At 40.6% G+C, this 18525-nt stretch overlaps 2 protein-coding genes across 3 annotated transcripts in view; one reads left to right on the forward strand and one right to left on the reverse strand.

Moving 5' to 3' along the window:
• Positions 1-2985: 2985 nt before the first annotated feature.
• Positions 2986-5767, reverse strand: ccn1 (cellular communication network factor 1). Its single transcript, XM_034882495.1, has 5 exons — positions 5492-5767; positions 5076-5304; positions 4415-4759; positions 4091-4293; positions 2986-3972 (listed from the first exon to the last, which is right to left on the reverse strand). Exons 1-5 carry the CDS (start codon positions 5537-5539, stop codon positions 3670-3672), a joined length of 1128 nt encoding a protein of 375 aa, XP_034738386.1. The 5' UTR covers positions 5540-5767; the 3' UTR covers positions 2986-3669.
• An 851-nt stretch (positions 5768-6618) lies between these two features.
• ddah1 (dimethylarginine dimethylaminohydrolase 1) overlaps positions 6619-18525 on the forward strand; it is a 70068-nt gene continuing 58161 nt past the window's right edge. The window contains exons 1-2 of one of the 2 annotated variants that reach the window (XM_034882497.1): positions 6619-6674; positions 7027-7060. Coding sequence is in view for 1 of the 2 variants with exons in the window: in XM_034882496.1 (XP_034738387.1) it covers positions 11960-12253 (294 nt within the window). In the remaining variant the exon portion in view is untranslated. Of the gene's footprint in view, positions 6675-7026; positions 7061-11662; positions 12254-18525 lie in introns of those variants that run through there. The other variant, XM_034882496.1, reaches the window with a different exon arrangement.

Here is an 18525-nt window from a genome sequence, read left to right on the forward strand (position 1 = left end):
AGAAGACTAACTACTATAAAGACTATATGTACATGGAAAATAGAAGGCAGTAGCTCTCTTTTTGGAAAGTACTGGTCAAAAGCGTCACACTTTTTATTTGTTTAAAGATCATTACATTATATACATTATAATTGTTAAGAGTAAGACGATGTAGTGTTAAATCCCTTTAAACTTTTAAGGGAAGTATGCCAACTTTAGCTCAGCTGTTAACGGTATGTGCCCCCTTGGAGATTATTCAGTCCAACATAGTCTCCATTGGGCTGAGACTCAAGACGCCCAATACTTAGTGCTGCTTATCCCATCAATACTCAGCTTTTTTGAGTAAATAATCACTCAGTAGCCAGCATCCCTCTGGGGGCCGACTGAACAATCCAACAGCCTGGGAGGGAATCGACTCTAATTTTCCCCTAAGCTGCTCATCAGTAATTCTTATGTAATTGTGTGTGTGTGAATGTGTGTGTGTGTGTGTGTGTGTGTGCGTGTGTGTGTGTGTGCGTGCAACGATATGGTCCCACACCCTGCCAGGATTTGGCAAATGGATGTCTTTTATGTCACTTTGTCTCAGTGAGAAATCTAACATTTCATATGCAAATACATGGTAATTATGTAATTTGTAAGATGTTCACTCAATTTCAGCCACACATTTGACAATTTTAAAAAATGTGCAGGTGTAATTAGGTGAGTCAGTCTTAATACATTTCATACACAGAATGCATTTTCCTGTTTTGTCCAGCAGATGGTGCTTTCTGAAGCAAATGACTGCCTCTACATTTGTACTTGGTGGCCATCCTCCAACTCTCCTTGCTTCTTGCCCCGTGGTCTTCATAACAGTAAATATTAATCTGAGGTTGTAGACAAGGGGGTTGTTAAATAGCTGACATCAGTGCTCAGCAGCTTCCAGAACGTTGTAATGACCACTCTTGATCCTGTTAGCTTCTGGTTGCACAGCATTACGTAGTGCTTCATGAAGCTGTAATGCTAATATCTTTGTCATATAAACTAATTTTTGGTTTAGGGAATGAGGTAGTCGGTGATTGATTTAATTGCAGGGGCGCATATGTTTGAGAGCTGCATGTGTGTGAGAGAGTCTTGTTGCCTGTTTGTCTGAGAGCGATACTCTTTATATGTTTATGTTGTGTTGGCAGGGACACAGTGAATTATTTCTCACAATGATCCTGATCCTTGGGTCCTCTGTTAAGGCTGAGGGATTGTAAACCTCACCACTGGGCCTGTCTGTACTGTACTGTCTGTACATTATAAAGGAATGCTACCGATGACCAAAGGTACTGCTCACATAACATACAGATGCCATTACATAACCAGGTTTCCTGCATTGTGTCAACAAGACTACAACATTCCTATTGCTTGGCACTTTCCAAACTCTGAACAAGACGGACATTTCTTCTTCAGGCAGCAACAGAAAGTGAGCAAAAAGTGGGCTCCCTGAAAGTGTTTGGACTGTAAATCTGTGCTGCAACAGGTAGCCACACATCTTTGTGATTAGGTAAACCTCAAAAGCCTTTCATGTGAGCAATCTGTAAAACTTCAGTGGGCACATCCTGTGAGGTATGCAGCTCAATCAAAGGCAATGTGTCCTGCTCAACCTCTTATTAAATACATTCGATTAAGACTTATGTCCAGCAGCTGTGCAGGAGAGCCATTTACCTCCAGATAGGCACGCTTTCATACTTGTTTGTGGGGAGATAAAATGTCTTTTGTGGATAGAAGTGAGTACTTGGGAGTGTTTGTGTATATTTGGAAAATCTTCTTAGCTAAAGTGAACATGTTGCTCTGAAATATTTTCCAACATCTGCCGCCCATCAGGATGTCTGCTTTCTGAGCCACTGCTGCATTCCTGAGCCACTCCCTCTACCTGGATCAAAAAAAGAAACTCGGTCGTTGCCCCAGAGCTCTGCTCTCCCTACCCCAGTTCAAACTGCACTCTAGGTGTTTATTCATACCAGGTGCAAGCATCTGCCATGAAATCCTGGCAAATCCATTCAAAAAGAAAATAACGAACATCCTTTTCAGACTGATACTTATTGTGCTCTTCAATTAAGCATTTCATATTCATGGGTGTTTAGGTATCTTGGGGTCATAAAACCCACAGACTTAAAGCATGCAGGACCAGTCTGAGCTCATGTAAACACACTATATGTAATGAAAACACCAGAGCGGGAGTCAAGTGGTGTTTGTGACAGTAGCAACACACTGAATAAGAAGTTTCTATGACCACAGAAGCTATGTTTCCCCTGTTTCCGGCCCTTCCCCTGTTTCTACCTCACAATAGTATTTTTCAATGCCTGTGAATGTGAAACCTGGACAACAGACTTAAGACTTTTCTTCTTCGCATGGCTGTTTACAACTATTTAACAGACCCCTGTGGAATAGGAGCAAACAGAGGCCAATGTAACTAATTCACTTTTAAAGGCAACTGCTAATGAATTAGAGCAATTTGGTAGTGCTAGTCTGCTGTGAAAAAAAACTTACCCGGGAATGCATTCTTTGTATACAGCCCATTGTATACAATAATAGTCATTGTCCCCCTTGCATGGTGTCTAATCCCAGCCCATTCAGAGCAGCACTTAAGATTCTTGGCATACTCCCATACTCATTGCTACTCGTGGACTTAATCTTTTTTTTCCCCTTCTCAAAATCAGTCAAGTGTATGGCTTAGCCAGATCAAATGAAAGCAAGCTAGCTCACTGCAGAATGGCATTCCAAAGCACAGAAAGTCAGGAGAGAGCCTCCAAGGTTGTTATATAAGAACAGACTGACCCTGCTCAGTCTCTGTCTGTCTGAGAATCTGTTGGGTTTAAAGAATGATATAAGAGGAGGATTTCCTTTGGAAATAGTGGCTTTACATATCCTCCCCTCCCCTGTGCATGTGAGGACTTAGTTTGCACCGTTCCACAGAGTAGTTTGAACAGACTGAACTCAGGCAGTGTCATATTTCATAAATAAATCGGTTTTATTTGTGGCATATAAAATTAAATCATTTTTACAATTTATTCCAGTATGACACATAATATCCAAATAAAGTAGCTACATTTCTTGATAAATAATATTAATAACAATAATAAAAAGATTCATTCATCCTTTGACATGTTTCGCTTTGTCTTTTTTTTTCATGAAGGGAATTCAATAGCTGCCACAAAACATGAACAATAATGCCCACGTCAGAAAAGAATGAAACCACACACTTGTTAAACAAGTCCAGAGGTTACATTGCGGTGTGTTGTTCTTAAGATACAGGATGGTATGCTAATTGAAGTTGCGTATGTGCATATCTACATATACACACACAAGTCTACAGTCTGGGTCATGTCTGATGTAAAGGATCAAAATATACAAAGTGAATTGATATCAGCGACTAACATAAATGTACAAATATTAATTACATATTGCTCCATAACGAAGCTACTTTGGATGCTCCATTAATATGAAGCAGTTCTTAGATAAGAATGCTGATGTAGTCACAGCAAACAGTGCACTTCATAAAGTCCTCATGATGTAAGCCCACAATTCCTTGGGAATCTAGTTACAACAAGAAGCTGGTAGTTGATTGATAGTCTATTTACAACCCTGCATTCATCTGGACTGCCATTGGCTGCCAGTGCTGCGGATCATCTCATTCTCTTGCTGAGGGGTTTGGACGTTCGTTACCAATCAGTCTCTGAACTTGTGGATGTCGTTGGAGAGGCGGTAGAAGGGATAGGAGGCTTCGTTGGCATGGGGACAATTGTAGTTGCACTTGCAGGACTCGATCATCATAATGTTCTTGTTGAAGGTCTCTCCGTCCTCGCAGAGGAACTTAACACGGATGGTTCTGGTGTCATGGGGGCTGCAGCAGCGGCCGTCCACGCAGGCGCCGCAGTACTTTGGCCGGTACTTCTTTAGGCTGGCGCAGCCGGCGTAGGTAAACTTCACCGGCTGGCTGGACTTCTTGGTTCTGCTGCACTTCTTTCCTTTCTGCAGAGGAATAAACAACAAGGAGATGGTGATTAGTCCTGCACTCAGACCCAGAAGTGATGTAGATACAGTATGAGGCAGGTCTCCATCATAATCAGCCATAGTGGCTCAAGCTTACCTTCAGACTGGAGAAAGGTGACTGGGTGCATGGCCGCACTTCACAAATTCTTGTCTCCTTGACCAGCTTGCACTCGCTGTTGTTGTTGGTGACTCTGGTGGAGATGCCTGTTCCACAGCTCTTGGAGCACTGGGACCAGGGTGTGGTTTGGACAATGCACTTCTGGCTGTCAAACGTGTGAACTTCAGGCTGTGGTCTAAAGGCTGTGATTAAGAGAAGAAATCAAATTAAAAACAAACAAAAAACAGTAGCATCTTAAAATCCTACATGTTTCAAGATATTCTATCTACAAAAGTTCTAGCATAAAAAAAACAGCTTTCTTACCAGCTAGAGACTTGAGTCCTCCCTTCACGATAGCAATGAGCTCATTCCTGTTGGTGAGGTCCCTCTCCGACTCATCAGTCATAATGTCTTTGCCAAAGATCTTCTCCAGGATGTCTGTCTCCATGCCATCATCACACCTCCACTCTTCACAGCACTGGCCTGCTACCTTGACCAGTCTTGGGTTGGCACAGCCCAGGTTGGGCAGGGAGAGCTCCTGCGGGCACAGCGGGACACATCCCACTGCCCCATCGATGCATGTGCACTGGTGTTTACAGTTGGGCTGGAAGCTCTCTCCATTCTGGTAGATTCTGCTGTTGTACTCACAGGGTCTGCCCTCTGACTTTGCTGCAAGGAGAGAAAAACAGGAGGAATGGAATGTTATTCTTTCCTGCTCTAAACGTCTGCTGAACACATCACATGGCTGCCAGGTAAGGATCAGTTAAACTGTAAAATTCTTCAGGCTGCCTGAGGAGTCTCTTTCCCTTGACAGTGGGCTGTCTTTATTTGATGTTTAGTCTAAGTTTCCTTCTATCTGCATTCCACAGTGCTGAAATCACTCAGGTCTACTGAATTAAAACATGCCTTACTTAAATAAAAAATAAAATAAAAAATGACTAATTCAAAATCATGCACATGTGGAGCTGGTGCTCTTAATACATACCTCGGCAGATGCCACGAGTAGTAGCAGCAGCAAAGCTGGCCCCAAAGTTACACTCCAGCCCTTTAGTGTGGTCACAAGGCTCGGTCAGGCTGCAGTCCTCGTTCAGCTGCCTGGCGCACACTTTGCAGCAGCCGCAGCCGTCCAGGACGACGCTCACGCCGGGTGTGCACTTAGGCATCTCCATAGGACACTCACACACGGAGGGGCAAGAGGATGAGGAAGAGACGACCTGTACAGCCAACAACCACATCATCTATTAAAGACTGAAACTTTTAAAGCCATGCCACAAAGCATATCCCACGCATATCGTAAAGCTATCCTCATTTCATCCTGTTTAAAGAAACGTGCTCATATGTCCCTTTTCATTAGGCTAAATACAGGACAATTTTTCAGATTGAAATAGAGAAATGACTCACCAAATTAAAGCTTCCAAGGAAGGCAACGACAACAGTAAGCATCAGCATCTTGAATAAAATTTCTTCTGCGCCTTCAAGAGGAATCCTGTTCCCAGTTTTATGAAACGTTAGTTATAGTCTGTCTTCAGAGGAGTCCTTAGGTATTCCCTCGCTCAGTCGTCTTGTCTTGATTTGTTGCTGGTAGTCTCTGGTGTTAGAGGCTCCTTTAGAGTAGTTGAAGCTCTCGGTAAAGCGGTTGCAGTCTGCTGAGGTCCGGCCACCTCCGGACTTTTATACCGTAGTGGGAAGCTGACGTCGTTCCTGGGCTGCCTGCTGAACTGTTCCCAAACTATGCCAGGAATGTTTCTCGGCGCATTTTCCATCCAAGACCTAAGCTCCACCCTGTCTAAACCTTTCTCATTTTTTCTTTCTCAAATGGATTTTTCCCCCCTGGATCCCATCTGAACACACTTTTCCGTCTCACATTTTTCCCTTCTTGTTTATCCCCCCTTTCATTTTCTTCCTCTGTTCTCTTCTCACATCTATCAACTTTAGTTCAGAGGACTTTTCTGTAGAGGTTTAGGTGCTTTATTGTTACTTTTCACATGTGATTGTATTGTTACTTTATAGACAAATGATTAAAAAAAATTGTATTTTATAACTTTTTGGTTTCACTGCGTAGTTTTTAAACGTATCGATTAAAAACATGCTAAATACCCTAAAGCAGAAAACGTGCCAAAAATAAGTTGGCTTTGAACTTATGTCAGGAATACTTATACAGTGTCCTCTGGACTTTTTGACATTTTAGGGACAGTAATGTTTTTTTCCCCTGATTAGTCAACTACAATGCTACAGGATGTTTAAAATAGCTTTTGTTTTTTTATTTCGGTGTGGGCAGAAATACGTTTAACAGCGTCTATTTCTGGCTTTCCAGTGCCTTCAGAGGAGCTAAGCGTTTCCAGATGCGCACCAGAGCTCAGACGTAACAATATTGCCATATTTGGTATGGCAGTAGCCTACATTATTAACATATTTCTCTCCCTTTGGCCAGCAGACCACAAAGCATTCCTGACAGCTTAAAGGCTTGTTAAATATGTTCTTCATGCAGGGAAATTCCTTTGCATTCATTCCTTGAGGCAATTTGACTTTTCACGCAATGTGTCCATCACGTTTGGGGAGGGGGGGAAAGGGGGTCCCGTTGTAGGTAAAGTGATCCAATTTTCCACCAGGGATGTTGTGGTGTTGGTGGGGGGAGGCAAATTGTTGGTCTTTGTCTCTACTTTATTTTATTTTTTTCCTTTTTTACATCGGGGTTCTCAATAAGTCCTCTCCAGTGAAGTTTTCATAATTATGAAAACTTTCCCCAGATGGAAACGAAATGCGTAAAGACGCAACATAAAACCATTAGGCTATTATTTCCATGAACGGCTGGCAGTTTCCAAAGAGGACATTAAGCATTCGGGTAGATTGTTTATTTGTGTTTATAGGATGGGACATTTCACCTCTCTCTCCCCTGTAACCTCGTGTAGTTTTAACATGACGATCCACTGAGACAGCAGCAGTGAACAAGACGGCTGGAGAGCTTCTCCGGTGAGTTAATTTGGACTTACTTTATTTTCTGTTTATTCTGCGGACTGTAGTTGAGACTCTGATGAGATATGAATCGGCTTGGATCTGCGAAAGCATGAATCATCATCGTGCTCCCTTTAAATAAATGTGAGTCATAGCAGCTGAAATTGATTCTGAACAGATTCATTCAGCAAAAGTGGTGCACAGGTTGAACACTGGAGCTTTTTAAGCATTCTCCCGGCGGACTTTCTGGTCTTGTGTGGTAGATATTTATGTCTTTATATAGCCTAAAGAATGGCCAATGTCCAAGTGTCAGTACATACTTCTAGTATCATTTTATATGATTAGCCTACATTGTAAACAGATCCATATAGCCTGTGTCTGTGTGAGGTTTTCAACGGTGTGTGTGTGTGCGCGTGTGTGTGCGTGCGTGGATAGGGGGCGTGTCTTTGGAGCAAATGTGCAATGATGTCTTGTGTGAATTTCCAAGACATGCTCATTTGCCTATGCTAATGTCAAATCTAAGATGTTAAAGGGACACTACTGATTTCACACATCAATATCCGTTTGCTCCTCATGACAAGTACAACTATGAAAACAGCTTTGAAAATAAAGGTTTGGAGAAAAAAAATGAACCCTGTTCAACTCATCATCTCAGTTTTAGGTTTGGAGACTAAATGAATATTTGTAACAGCACGTGGTACAAAACTGTGGCCATGGACTTTAAAAAACATTGGCAGTGAACAGGCAGCAATAGTTACATAACACGCTTATAGGAAATGTAGGATGCATAATTCTTGGCAATTGATCAAGGCACCACACGTTTGAAAATCTTGGCTGTTGATTTTGATCATTTTTACCATATTGTCTCTCACAAGTCTCCTTATTTTGTGGAAGTGCAATACCAAATTCTTTGAATACCAGTTTAATGTCTCTCGCTGTTTGGACAGCAGGTCTTATGTCATGCTTTGTTTGCTTGTCCTCTTCTGTGTTGACCTAAAGTCTTTCCAGTGTGTGTATGTGTATTTGAGTTCACATGCATGCATATGGCCGCATGTGTGCATCCCCCTGTGTGTTATGGTTATAGGAAACAGTGTTGTCATTGTACGTCAATGGAGAATAACACGCAGTAATCTTCCTTAAAGTAAAATTCTTTAATTACCCGTTCGGTTTAGGGAATATTCCAAAAGCTGGACATGCTTCTCCATGTTGCAATTGCCCTGGCATAATAGTTTCCACTAAGGCTGTCTGAGAACCCTCATCTCACACACACACACACACACACACACACACACACACACACACACGCACACACACTCCCCAAAATTAGGAGGGTGTCTCTTTCCTTTACAGAAATGACCTTTGGATTATGCTCCCAGCTCTGTAGCATGGTTATCCGAGCAGCTCCACAACCTCCAATCTTACAAAAGGTTTGAGAGAGATTATTGTGTGTTGTGGCTCATTGTATTGGAAACTCATTGTCAGATCCCACCAGGGCAACTCACAGTTGAAGAGACAGAGTCCCTCAGAATTGGTGCTCAGGAAGTCTGTGGCGGGCAGCGCTCAGCCTCCCCATTTATGTCCAAGTGACAGATGGAACAGAACAGGATGGACCGGCATATTTAAACAACAGATTCCATTGTAGTTTATTCAAGATAAATGTCATAACTGGTATGCATTGTGAACTGGTAACACTTCCTTTCTCTGTCAGCGCATGGAGCAGCAGGAAGTTTGCTGAGTTATGGCCATTCTTGTGTGAACAAGGTCAGCAATGAGGCCAACGGTTAAAATACAATTTTTGAAGTTATGTAGATTAGAAAAGGCAGAACTCTTTTAATCGTAGATTCACGTCAATTTTATTGGATTTGTAACATTTGCTGAATCTTTAAAAGGATAAAGATGCAGTCCACGCTTGGTAGATTTGTTCAGCTATGTCGTCTTTGTTGTCTTGGCATGATTGAATGTAAAGGCCTTGAGTGAGGAAGGCTGTTGAATAATCTTGTAAATGCACACTTTGTTGTGTAATTTCTTCCCCAAGATTATTACGCCTACATGAAACAATTCCACTACTGTCTGATCTTGTGCATACGACCAGCTCATGGCTATAGTATATCTCCTGTTAGTGATCTTTGGGACATTTTTCCACATATACTTTCACTGTGGGTCCGTTCAAAGGGATAGTAGCTAGTGCCAAGCTGGCATATAGCTAACAAGAAGAAACTAGAGGTGTTTTTTGTGTTCGTGGGCCGCAAAATGTGAAAATCAACACCAACATCTGCTGCAATGTTGCATTTCAGCAAGGTGCAGTAAATAAGATACCTTACTTAACATGCCGCTTCCAAAATGCGTTACTTTATATGCATGCAAATTCATGTGTTTTCAAAAACAAGAACATTATTGTCATCATTTTGCATTCCTGGCCACTTTAAATGGCACACATAGCTTACCAGATGCATCAACTTCAAAACACTCATTGTTCGAGTGGTTAATTTAGTGTAAAAATCAAACGTTCCTCAGCAATGAGCATTTTTGGATATCCAACACCAGCATCAAAATGTCAAAGCTTTCCACAGCTTTCCCCTTGTGGATGTTTGTACAACCTTTTACGAGTTTCTTTCACTTTATTTTGTGCAACAAAATACCTTAACAACTAGTTTTGAACAATAGTGTGTGATAATAAATGTCACTTTACACTTTCGTCGAGCCTCTTAACAAAACTGACATGTACTCGACAAAATGTTTAGATAGCTGAAAATAGCTTGAATCATACAATATTGCAACTGCTAATGAAATGGCTCAAAATACAATCCTTCCCACTAGCAATATACATTTTTTATCATTTCATGTCATGTCGTTTCATCACCTTATTCTTTGGCGTAATTAAGTTAATAAACTTCCCTGACTGCTTAAAGTTAAATATGCCCGATGCACCTGGTGTAATCACGCATGTCACTTTAGACGTCTAGGATCCCATCATGAGTTTAATCATACTAGGCAAGTAAGAGGTGATGCTTTTTAGTGCTGCTTCATCCACAGCTGGAGGATCATGTCTGCTTTCACTCATTTCTTTTTTGGTTGCCCAATTTACCAGCCAGGTGTGCCTGAAGAATGAGGGCTTTCCTTCATCTAAAGTAACCCAAATTCCTCAGCACGGAGAGAGAAAAGAGAAAGAGAGGGTCTTTTCTTGGGCCATGTCCATCCGTGATGAGGAATGATGGAAAAGAAAGAAAGTCTGGGTGGGGGCAGGTGTTAGTGTTAGGAGGAGGGTGGTGGTGGTTGGTGATCCTTGCTGGAGTGGAAAAAGGAATGTGGGGCTCCTGGAATGTTTAGAGCAGTCGGGGATAATTGAGTGAATTTGGAACAAGAAAAGACAAACCGAGGTCCCGCGGTGGAAGAATGTGTTTCTGGGACGTCTGAAGAAACATTCCATCCATTCAGACAGTTTCAGACCCAGAACCTTCCTTAGATGGCACCGTAGGGAATATAAACCCCCTCCCTTCCTCCACTCACCCACCCACACACACACACACACACACTGCTCTTCCTTTCAAACTCTGTGCCCTACACTTCTCACACTGCAGGACAAGCAGACATCCTCCTTTTTATATACATCCTTTGTCCTTGAGGTTAGTGTACATTATTTCATAAAGTCTGCCAAGGGTGAAGCAGTTGCATATGTCTCCAAATTCTCAGGTTCAGGAATAGAGATGAACTCAGTCTTTCTTTCTTTTCACTTCTAACAGTTGAGACATACATTTTAAGAAAGCATAGGAAACAAGTGTGTATACATCTCTTACTATAATACTGACATTGTTTTCATGCCCTTAGCTTAATGCAGATCCAGATATGACAACATACTTCTTGTTTGCAATAAAGGTAATCAATTTCTCTCATTTGGTCCTCTGGGAAACTTATTAGATTATTCCTATGCCCATTCATTGTTTAAGTCTAGGAGGTTCCACCATTTTTGCAGGCAACCATTAAAGGTTGACATAGACACTACTTCCTCTATTATCACACCAAGGTACAATCTAAAATGTCATATAGTCAATGTCAATGTCAATATTTCCATAAAACCAGAAGATGCGTGAATGATTGGCATCTATGTGTCAACACAACCTCTAACACTGATGTTAAGTATTAAATCCTTTTTTATGATATTGTATTTTAATATTCTTGAATGTATTTTGTTCTTGATGTCACTCATTCAAATGTGTAGATAAAGCAGATTTCAGCAACTCAAAGTAACCTTTTTCTGGAAAGCATTTAAAAAAATCCTACTATTAACAGCAACATTTCTAGTATAGTGGTCAAAATACAGACGTCACTATGTGGATGCAAACTAAATTACTTTTTGGGGGGATTAATTGACTAATTGTTAGATTGAATCCAAATTGCTTTTGCTTTTTCCAAATTGCTTTTGTTCAAATTGCTTTAGTCTCAATTGATTTTTCTTTTTTTGCATTGACTTGATTAATTGTTAAATATTTAAGCTGCATAAATGTGTACTATACGGAGAAATAACGGAATTTGTTCAGGAAAAGAGCTTGCCTTGCAGGCTCTGGTCCCATGTGTAATGGATTGAGCCATTACAGGTTCAGTGTGTTTCGACTGTCACTTGTTGGGCTGAACGCCTCAATGACTGCTGACAGACTCGCGAGCTACACGTGATGGTCTGTGCGCGTCACCGAAGCGCTGTCGCTCGCCTGGAGACTGGAGCAAGGCTGACTGACACTGTGTAGCAGGCTACTGTAAATAAAGAATAAAAACCCAAAAAACTAGCAGGGAACAAATAAGCAAGCCAAGCAGCATCGGGTTAAGTGATAGTAAATTCTCTCATTCATTCGTCGAGTTGTCTGTTAGGGTGTTTTCAGTCCTTTTTTTCTGATTTGAGCGTGCCAAGTAAAGGGAAAGCTAAACATGGCTGGTTTAATGGTAGGTTTTGGTCATTACACCCACGCTGTCGTCCGGGGAATCCCGGCGTCCCTGGCCAAAGAAGCGCTCCGGAGCAGCCAGTCGGAGGTGGACGTGGTCAACGCGCGGAGGGAGCACGAGGCGTACGTTGAGGTCCTGGGGACGAGACTCGGGCTGGAGGTGGTCGAGCTCCCCGCGGACGAGTCGCTCCCGGACTGCGTGTTCGTGGAGGACGCGGCCGTGGTGTGCGGTGACACGGCGCTCATCACCAGACCCGGGGCAGAGAGCAGGAGGAGAGAGGTAGGGAAGGAGCAGCTTCAACAGCATGATTTAGTTCACAGAAAAAAAGTTAAATTTGAAAGTGGAGAGGAAGGCGTCCTCTCCCCTCGTTTTCCTAGTGGGCACACTTGGTATGCACTTAATAGTCTGCAGGGCAGCATTCTGTAGTGATACATTGTTATGGTGGCTGATCTATGTGACAGGTCTGTAGGGGATTATTAGCTGGGATATCAAATGATGTTCCCCTCGACGTCTTTGAGTTACTTCATAATTAACTCACTCCAGCTGTGTAATGCCAAGTTAATTCTGCAGAAATGTGTGAAACTTGAGTTTTAGGAGAGGTTATCCTGCAAGAGGCCTGCATCTCTGAAAGCTGGACATTTGACCACCATGTCGTGCTATATCGAGATTCCATTCTAACCATATGTGCACCAACCTATTCAAGAGGAGATGGTTATTAGGTATGAGGCAACGCCCATTTGAAAGAAGACAATGGTTTTCTTTCTTTATATGTATATATATATATATATATATATATAGTGTGTGTGCTTGTGCTGCACTGTGCATTTTCTCATTAATGCAATGTTATTCAAAATATTGGTTTTTTTACAGTCTGCATAATACATATTTCTTGGTAATGCATTTACTGTTTGATGTCAGTTGTCTCTTCATATTGTATGTAAAAGAAGTCATGGAATGTGTTCCAAGCACCCTAGAAGGACTTACTTCATAACACTTATTGGCTGATTAGGATCATGACAAGACCTAAATAAGAAGAAAACAGAAAATATAGACATGACTGTACTGGTTTTCTATTGAGGTCTGTTTGTGTGTGTGTGTGTGTGTGTGTGTGAGAGAGAGAGAGAGAGAGAGAGAGACAGACAGAAAGTGTGTGTGTGTGTGTGTGTGTGTGAGACAATGATTGAAACGGTAGGACGGCTTCTGTGAAAGCTCCTGTCATATCACATCAGAGTCACTTTACTTGGCTCACTGGTGCTAATGGTCCCGGCCCCACTGGCAGCAGGGCTACTGTTTGAAAAACTCGGCGCTACCCTCACCCACCGCATTTCATTTATTCTGAACATGCTACAAGTTATATTAGCATGCACATGTGCACACACAATAAACACTCTCCCAAAACCCTTTCTCACAGTTAAATTGTGAGGTTTTTCATATTTACAAAGAGATTGATTTGTTTTCTTGCCCCTGTTCTGTTGATAAGAGCCGTCAACTGTGGTGAATTATAAATTGGCAAAGTGTGAGGTATTAAAAACAAAATAATATGTTTTCAAAAACAGGACTGTAAAAATCACAGGTGAATTCCAATGCATGCCGGACTTGATTGTCTCTGGCAGAATTATAAGTGATTATAATTAGATACTTTAGTTCATAATGACATATGTCCTGTGAAAATTACATTTAAATACCGTGATATTGGCAGTTAAAGTCCTGTTGGAAGCACTGTGAAAAAACAACAAAACGACTTTTCACATTAAAGTGAGCATAATGGCTTTTTGGGAGAGTGATCTTTTAGTTGTTTAATCTAGTTTAATAAAATAATATTAGTGTCTATTGTTTGTACGCAGCTGAAGAATAATGCATTGTAACCACACTCATTGTTGTGTTGTTCATACCACACAGTATAATTCATGATAGAAGTATAGGCCTGGCTATCAAACATGAGATGTCGTTAGTGGTGATGCAGATATATCTCTGTCAGCCACACAAAAAGACTTAATAATTACAGGTGCTATTGCTTTTCTAACTGTAGTATAAAAAAAATTGTCTTCAAACAATTGCCGGGCGTGCTGCCGTGGCAACAGAAGCAGTAGGTGAATCATTTATTTTGCATTAGCATGTCTCTCTCCAGTCGCTTTGCCTGAACTCCCCTCATGAGTAACATTTCATGAAATAAGTATAATGCTTGTAGTTTGCTGATGTTATTGTGAGTTTAAAGTAGGGCTGGGCAGTATATGGATGGTGTATCAATATCGTGAAATGGGACTAGATATTGTCTTAGATTTTGGATATACCGTAATATTGTAATATGGTAAGTGTTGTTTTTACCTGGTTTTACATGCTAAATTACAGTAAAGTGATGTAATTTTCTGAACTTATCAGACTATTCTAGTTGTTCTATTATTTACCTTTACCCTTTACCAAGTCATTAAATCCTTTCTGGAAATTATTTCACAAAGATCTCACTGTGTAAATAACATTTTCTTAAAGTACCAATAGTCAACCATACAATATCGTCGCAATATCGACATTGAAGTATTTAGTCAAGAAAATCGTGTTATTTGATTTTCTCAATATTGCCGAGTCCAAGTTTAAAGTCAAACTGAAGAACTGTTCCACGTCGACTCCCCTACAGGTTGGAACCAAAATTGTCCATTAACGCTGTCGTAATGTCTCAGTATGTCTCAGTATGTCTCATTATGTCTCATTATGTCTCATTCAAACTACAGGTCTGCTACCCGATCTGGCATACTTGCATATAGTGCGTCTATAGCCGATAGAGAGCAGCAAAGCGAATGCAGAAGTGCCGTTCACCCTGTTACCAGTTGATGAACCAATGAAACCATTTTGGAATCATTAGTTTAAGGTACATTATTTTGGTGCAAGTTTGCCAGATCAGGTAATGCTATTTTTAATGTTTACTGCTGTTTAGAAGATTGCATTTACAATAAGAGGTTCTAACAAATTTTTCTCAGTATGGGAATCTCTATTGTCGTACTTTAGTAACCTCCAAGCTCTACCGGTGTAGTAAGTGACCATCCTGGTTGACTCCGGAGGAACGACTGCCCCCCTCTAAATGCAAGCTACACCATATAAACACCTGGCTATAGTACTCCTCTATGGTTTGTCATGATACAGTTTTCAAGGTGTGCTGTCCTTCACAGAAATCTGATTTGTTTATTTGTGTTTCAATTCTAAGTATGTCTTTCTTTTAAAATTGTCTGTATTGTTAATACTTTCTTATTTGGTCCAGTCGGGGTGGGATGGGAGGGGGGTGTTTTGTGTGTAAGAAAAAGAAAAACTCATTACCTGTACCAATGTTTCTATGTTTCTAGTGTCTGTATTTCTCAATAAAAAGAAGTAAAAAAAAAAAAAAAAAAAGGTTTTCCAGATCGAGTAGATCTGTAGTTCTTATGAGACATCAACGTTAAGGGACAATTCCGTCTTAATGCTGTGTCACTAGTTCAGTATTACACTGATTCCAAGAGAATCAAGCTTTTTATTCTCAGCAACAAACAAACATCTTGGGTGACTTTTATCGGATGAGTCTGTTTTCTAACCCATTGATTAACGAGAGGCTGTCAGGAAATGGCTTTTCTATCTATTGCATGGTTGGCCGGGGCCTTGTCTATTTCCTCTGCCTCGATTCGTTTATTTTCAGCCCTCTCAGTCTTCCACTTATTGCTGCCAATTTACTGCCAAGATGTATGAGGCAAGATTCAGTTGGTTTCAGTTGCACTTAGAAGAAACGTTTTGTCATTAACATGAGTGGTTATTTAACTTTTGGAAGCCCATATGGAGTCATGCAGACACTAATGTACTATGGGGGCAAGAGAGTAATTCTCTAATCATGATTTCATAAAGACAGACATAAATACAGCTTACCTATTAGCCAGAATAGTTATATGTGCTGCCAGTAAAAGCTGGACTTCGTCCAAGTCCTTTGGACTGTCGTGCGGGGGACACATTCTAAACTTTAAATTCTGATCAGATAGTGTGGAGTACAGGTGTGCAATGCAGCAGGGAAATTGATGTGGGAATACAGTGGTGTTCTTATCTTGGCTCTGAGTTGGGAGGAATCACATGTTTATCACGTTATTCTGTTTTTCATGCTATGGGATTTAGTTGTTGGTCTATTGGCCTCATCCATCAGGTCTGCTTTGAGTTCCCCTTTCTTCTATTCCTCTAAACGACTTGTGGACTCACTGCAGGAAAGCGGCTTCACATAATTTGATAATTCTCCCCTCTGCCTTTCAAAGGTGCGGCCACTACTTTTTTCGTAACTGATTGTATCCATTATAGATTTCATTATTGCTCAACTACAGAAGACAATATGGAATGGAATAAGATACATTGGCATTTCTGAAAGGTTGCAGGAATCTTATCCATTAGGCTGGGGCTTAAAAGCTTTGTTATCAGGGGAAATGCTTGTCTAAATGGACTGCAAGATTGTCCACTGCAGACTGAAGCCTTGTCTAAAACACTCCGACAAATAGCCAAAGTTAATTATTTCAGAATGCCAAACACCAGTCTGATATGTGGAAACTGTCCACCAAGCTGTATGCAGAGCTGCAGTTCGTTAGGTGACACTTATTGTGAACTCATTTAGGAATCATAATTAAATTAAATTTAAAAGTAGTGTGTGCCTCAGTTACTTTGTGATGAAATGAGGAACCAGATATTTTTCTTGATCTTGAGCTTTTTCCGAACTGAGATAAAGACAAATGTCCCAAGGCAGACAGGAATGGGTTCTTAAATACTGTAATAAACGTTGAATGTATTTTATGGCCCCACGAATCATAACCATAGTTTCAATTTGAAAGCATACACTTGTTTTTCTTATTGTACACAGCTACTCATTGCAGTGTGATTACATGGCAGAGGGACTGACCCACAGACAGTTTCAAACACATCTGATGGACATTTACATTTTTCAGCCTGATGATTAACAATATCCTATCTTTGGGTTAAAGTTGACTTTCTATGATGTTAAATATTTTGATCGGGTGTTCAGACAGATGATGCTGTCTGTTTACAGTCTTCTCTTGAGTGTGTCACAAAAGAGATTTTAAGATGTTGAGTGGTTTAATTAAAAATGTTCTAAATTATTTATTAACCCAATTCCAATGAAGTTGGGACATTTTGTAAAACCTAAATAAAAACATAATCCAATGATTAGCAAATCCTTTTCAACCTGTATTCAATTGAATTATATTAAATTGAACTTTATTGTTTGTTTTGCAAATATTCACTGATTTTGAATTTCAGAAGACTCAAAAAACACCTGTTTGGAACATGCAACATTGAACAGGTTAATTGGAAATAAGGGAGTGTCATGATTGGGAATGAAAAGGAGCACCCCCAAATAGCTCAGTTGTTCACAAGCAAGGATGTGTCAAAGATTACTACTTTGTGAACAACTACGTAAGCATAAAGTCCCATCAATTTAAGAACATTTTCTCAACATAGACTTGCAAGGACTTTGGGGATTTCGTCATCTACAGTCCATAATGTCATCAAAAGATTCAGTAAATCTGGAGACATCTCTGCACGTAAGCGGCAAGGTCGAAAACCAACACTGATAGAGCGTGACCTTTGATCCCTCAGGTGGCACTGCTTTAAAAACAACATTGTCATATGAAGGATATTACCACATGGGCTCAGGAACACTTAAAGAAAAACATTGTTGTTAAAACAGTTTTTAGCTACATCTACAAGTGCAAATTAAAACTTTACCATGCAAAATGAAAGCCATATAGCAACCAGACCTAGAAACACTGATTGCTTCTTTTGGCCCGAGCTTATCTGGGATGGACTGTCACAAAATGGAAAAGTGTCCTGTTGGTCTGACGAGTCCACAGTTCAAATTGTTTTGGGAAATCAAGGACGTCATGTCCTCTGGGCCAAATAAGTAAAAGGACCATCCAGATTTTTATCTGTTCAAAAGCCAGCATCTGTGATGTATGGGGATGTGTTAGTGCGGAGACCCCAGATTGTTGAGCAACTGAAGTTGTACATCGAGCAAGCATGGGAAAGAATTCCCTCTGCATAGCTTCAACAACTAGTGTCCAGTTGAGAGTTGTTAAAAGGAAAGGTGATGCAACACAGTTGTAAACATGCCCCTGTCCCAGCTTTTTTGGAACGTATTGCAGACATCAAATTCAAAACAAGTGAATATTTGCACAAAAAAAAAAAAAGTTTATCAGATTAAATATTAAATATCTTTGTAGTGTTTTCAATTGCATATACTGTATGTTGAAAAGGATTTGCAAATCATTGTATTCTGTTTTTATTTACATTTTACACAACATTCCAACTTCATTGGAATTGGGGTTGGTATGTTTGTCGGGAAGGAGGTGAGTGCACTGCGGATCTGGTGTGGATAAATTCACAGGGAATAGGGTTGTTGAGTTTAATCACTGCTCTATCTAGATGCTCTTGTGCAAGTTTTGAACTGCTGGCACTCTTCATGCCAATCAAAATGTGCATGTTTTTGCTTGCTTACATACTTTATTGATAGTTTTTCAGCCCCAACTCAAGTAAAAGAGTGCAGG

Source organism: Etheostoma cragini, chromosome 9, assembly GCF_013103735.1.
Source record: "Etheostoma cragini isolate CJK2018 chromosome 9, CSU_Ecrag_1.0, whole genome shotgun sequence".
Taxonomy (NCBI): domain Eukaryota; kingdom Metazoa; phylum Chordata; class Actinopteri; order Perciformes; family Percidae; genus Etheostoma; species Etheostoma cragini.

Coding starts and splice junctions, on each gene's coding strand:
- ccn1 (XM_034882495.1), bottom strand. CDS start 5,539: ATGCTGATGCTTACTGTTGTCGTTGCCTTCCTTGGAAGCTTTAATTTG. Junction 5,305..5,491: donor TCCTTGGAAGCTTTAATTTG/GTGAGTCATTTC, acceptor TTGGCTGTACAG/GTCGTCTCTTCCTCATCCTC. Junction 4,294..4,414: donor AGGACTCAAGTCTCTAGCTG/GTAAGAAAGCTG, acceptor TCTTAATCACAG/CCTTTAGACCACAGCCTGAA.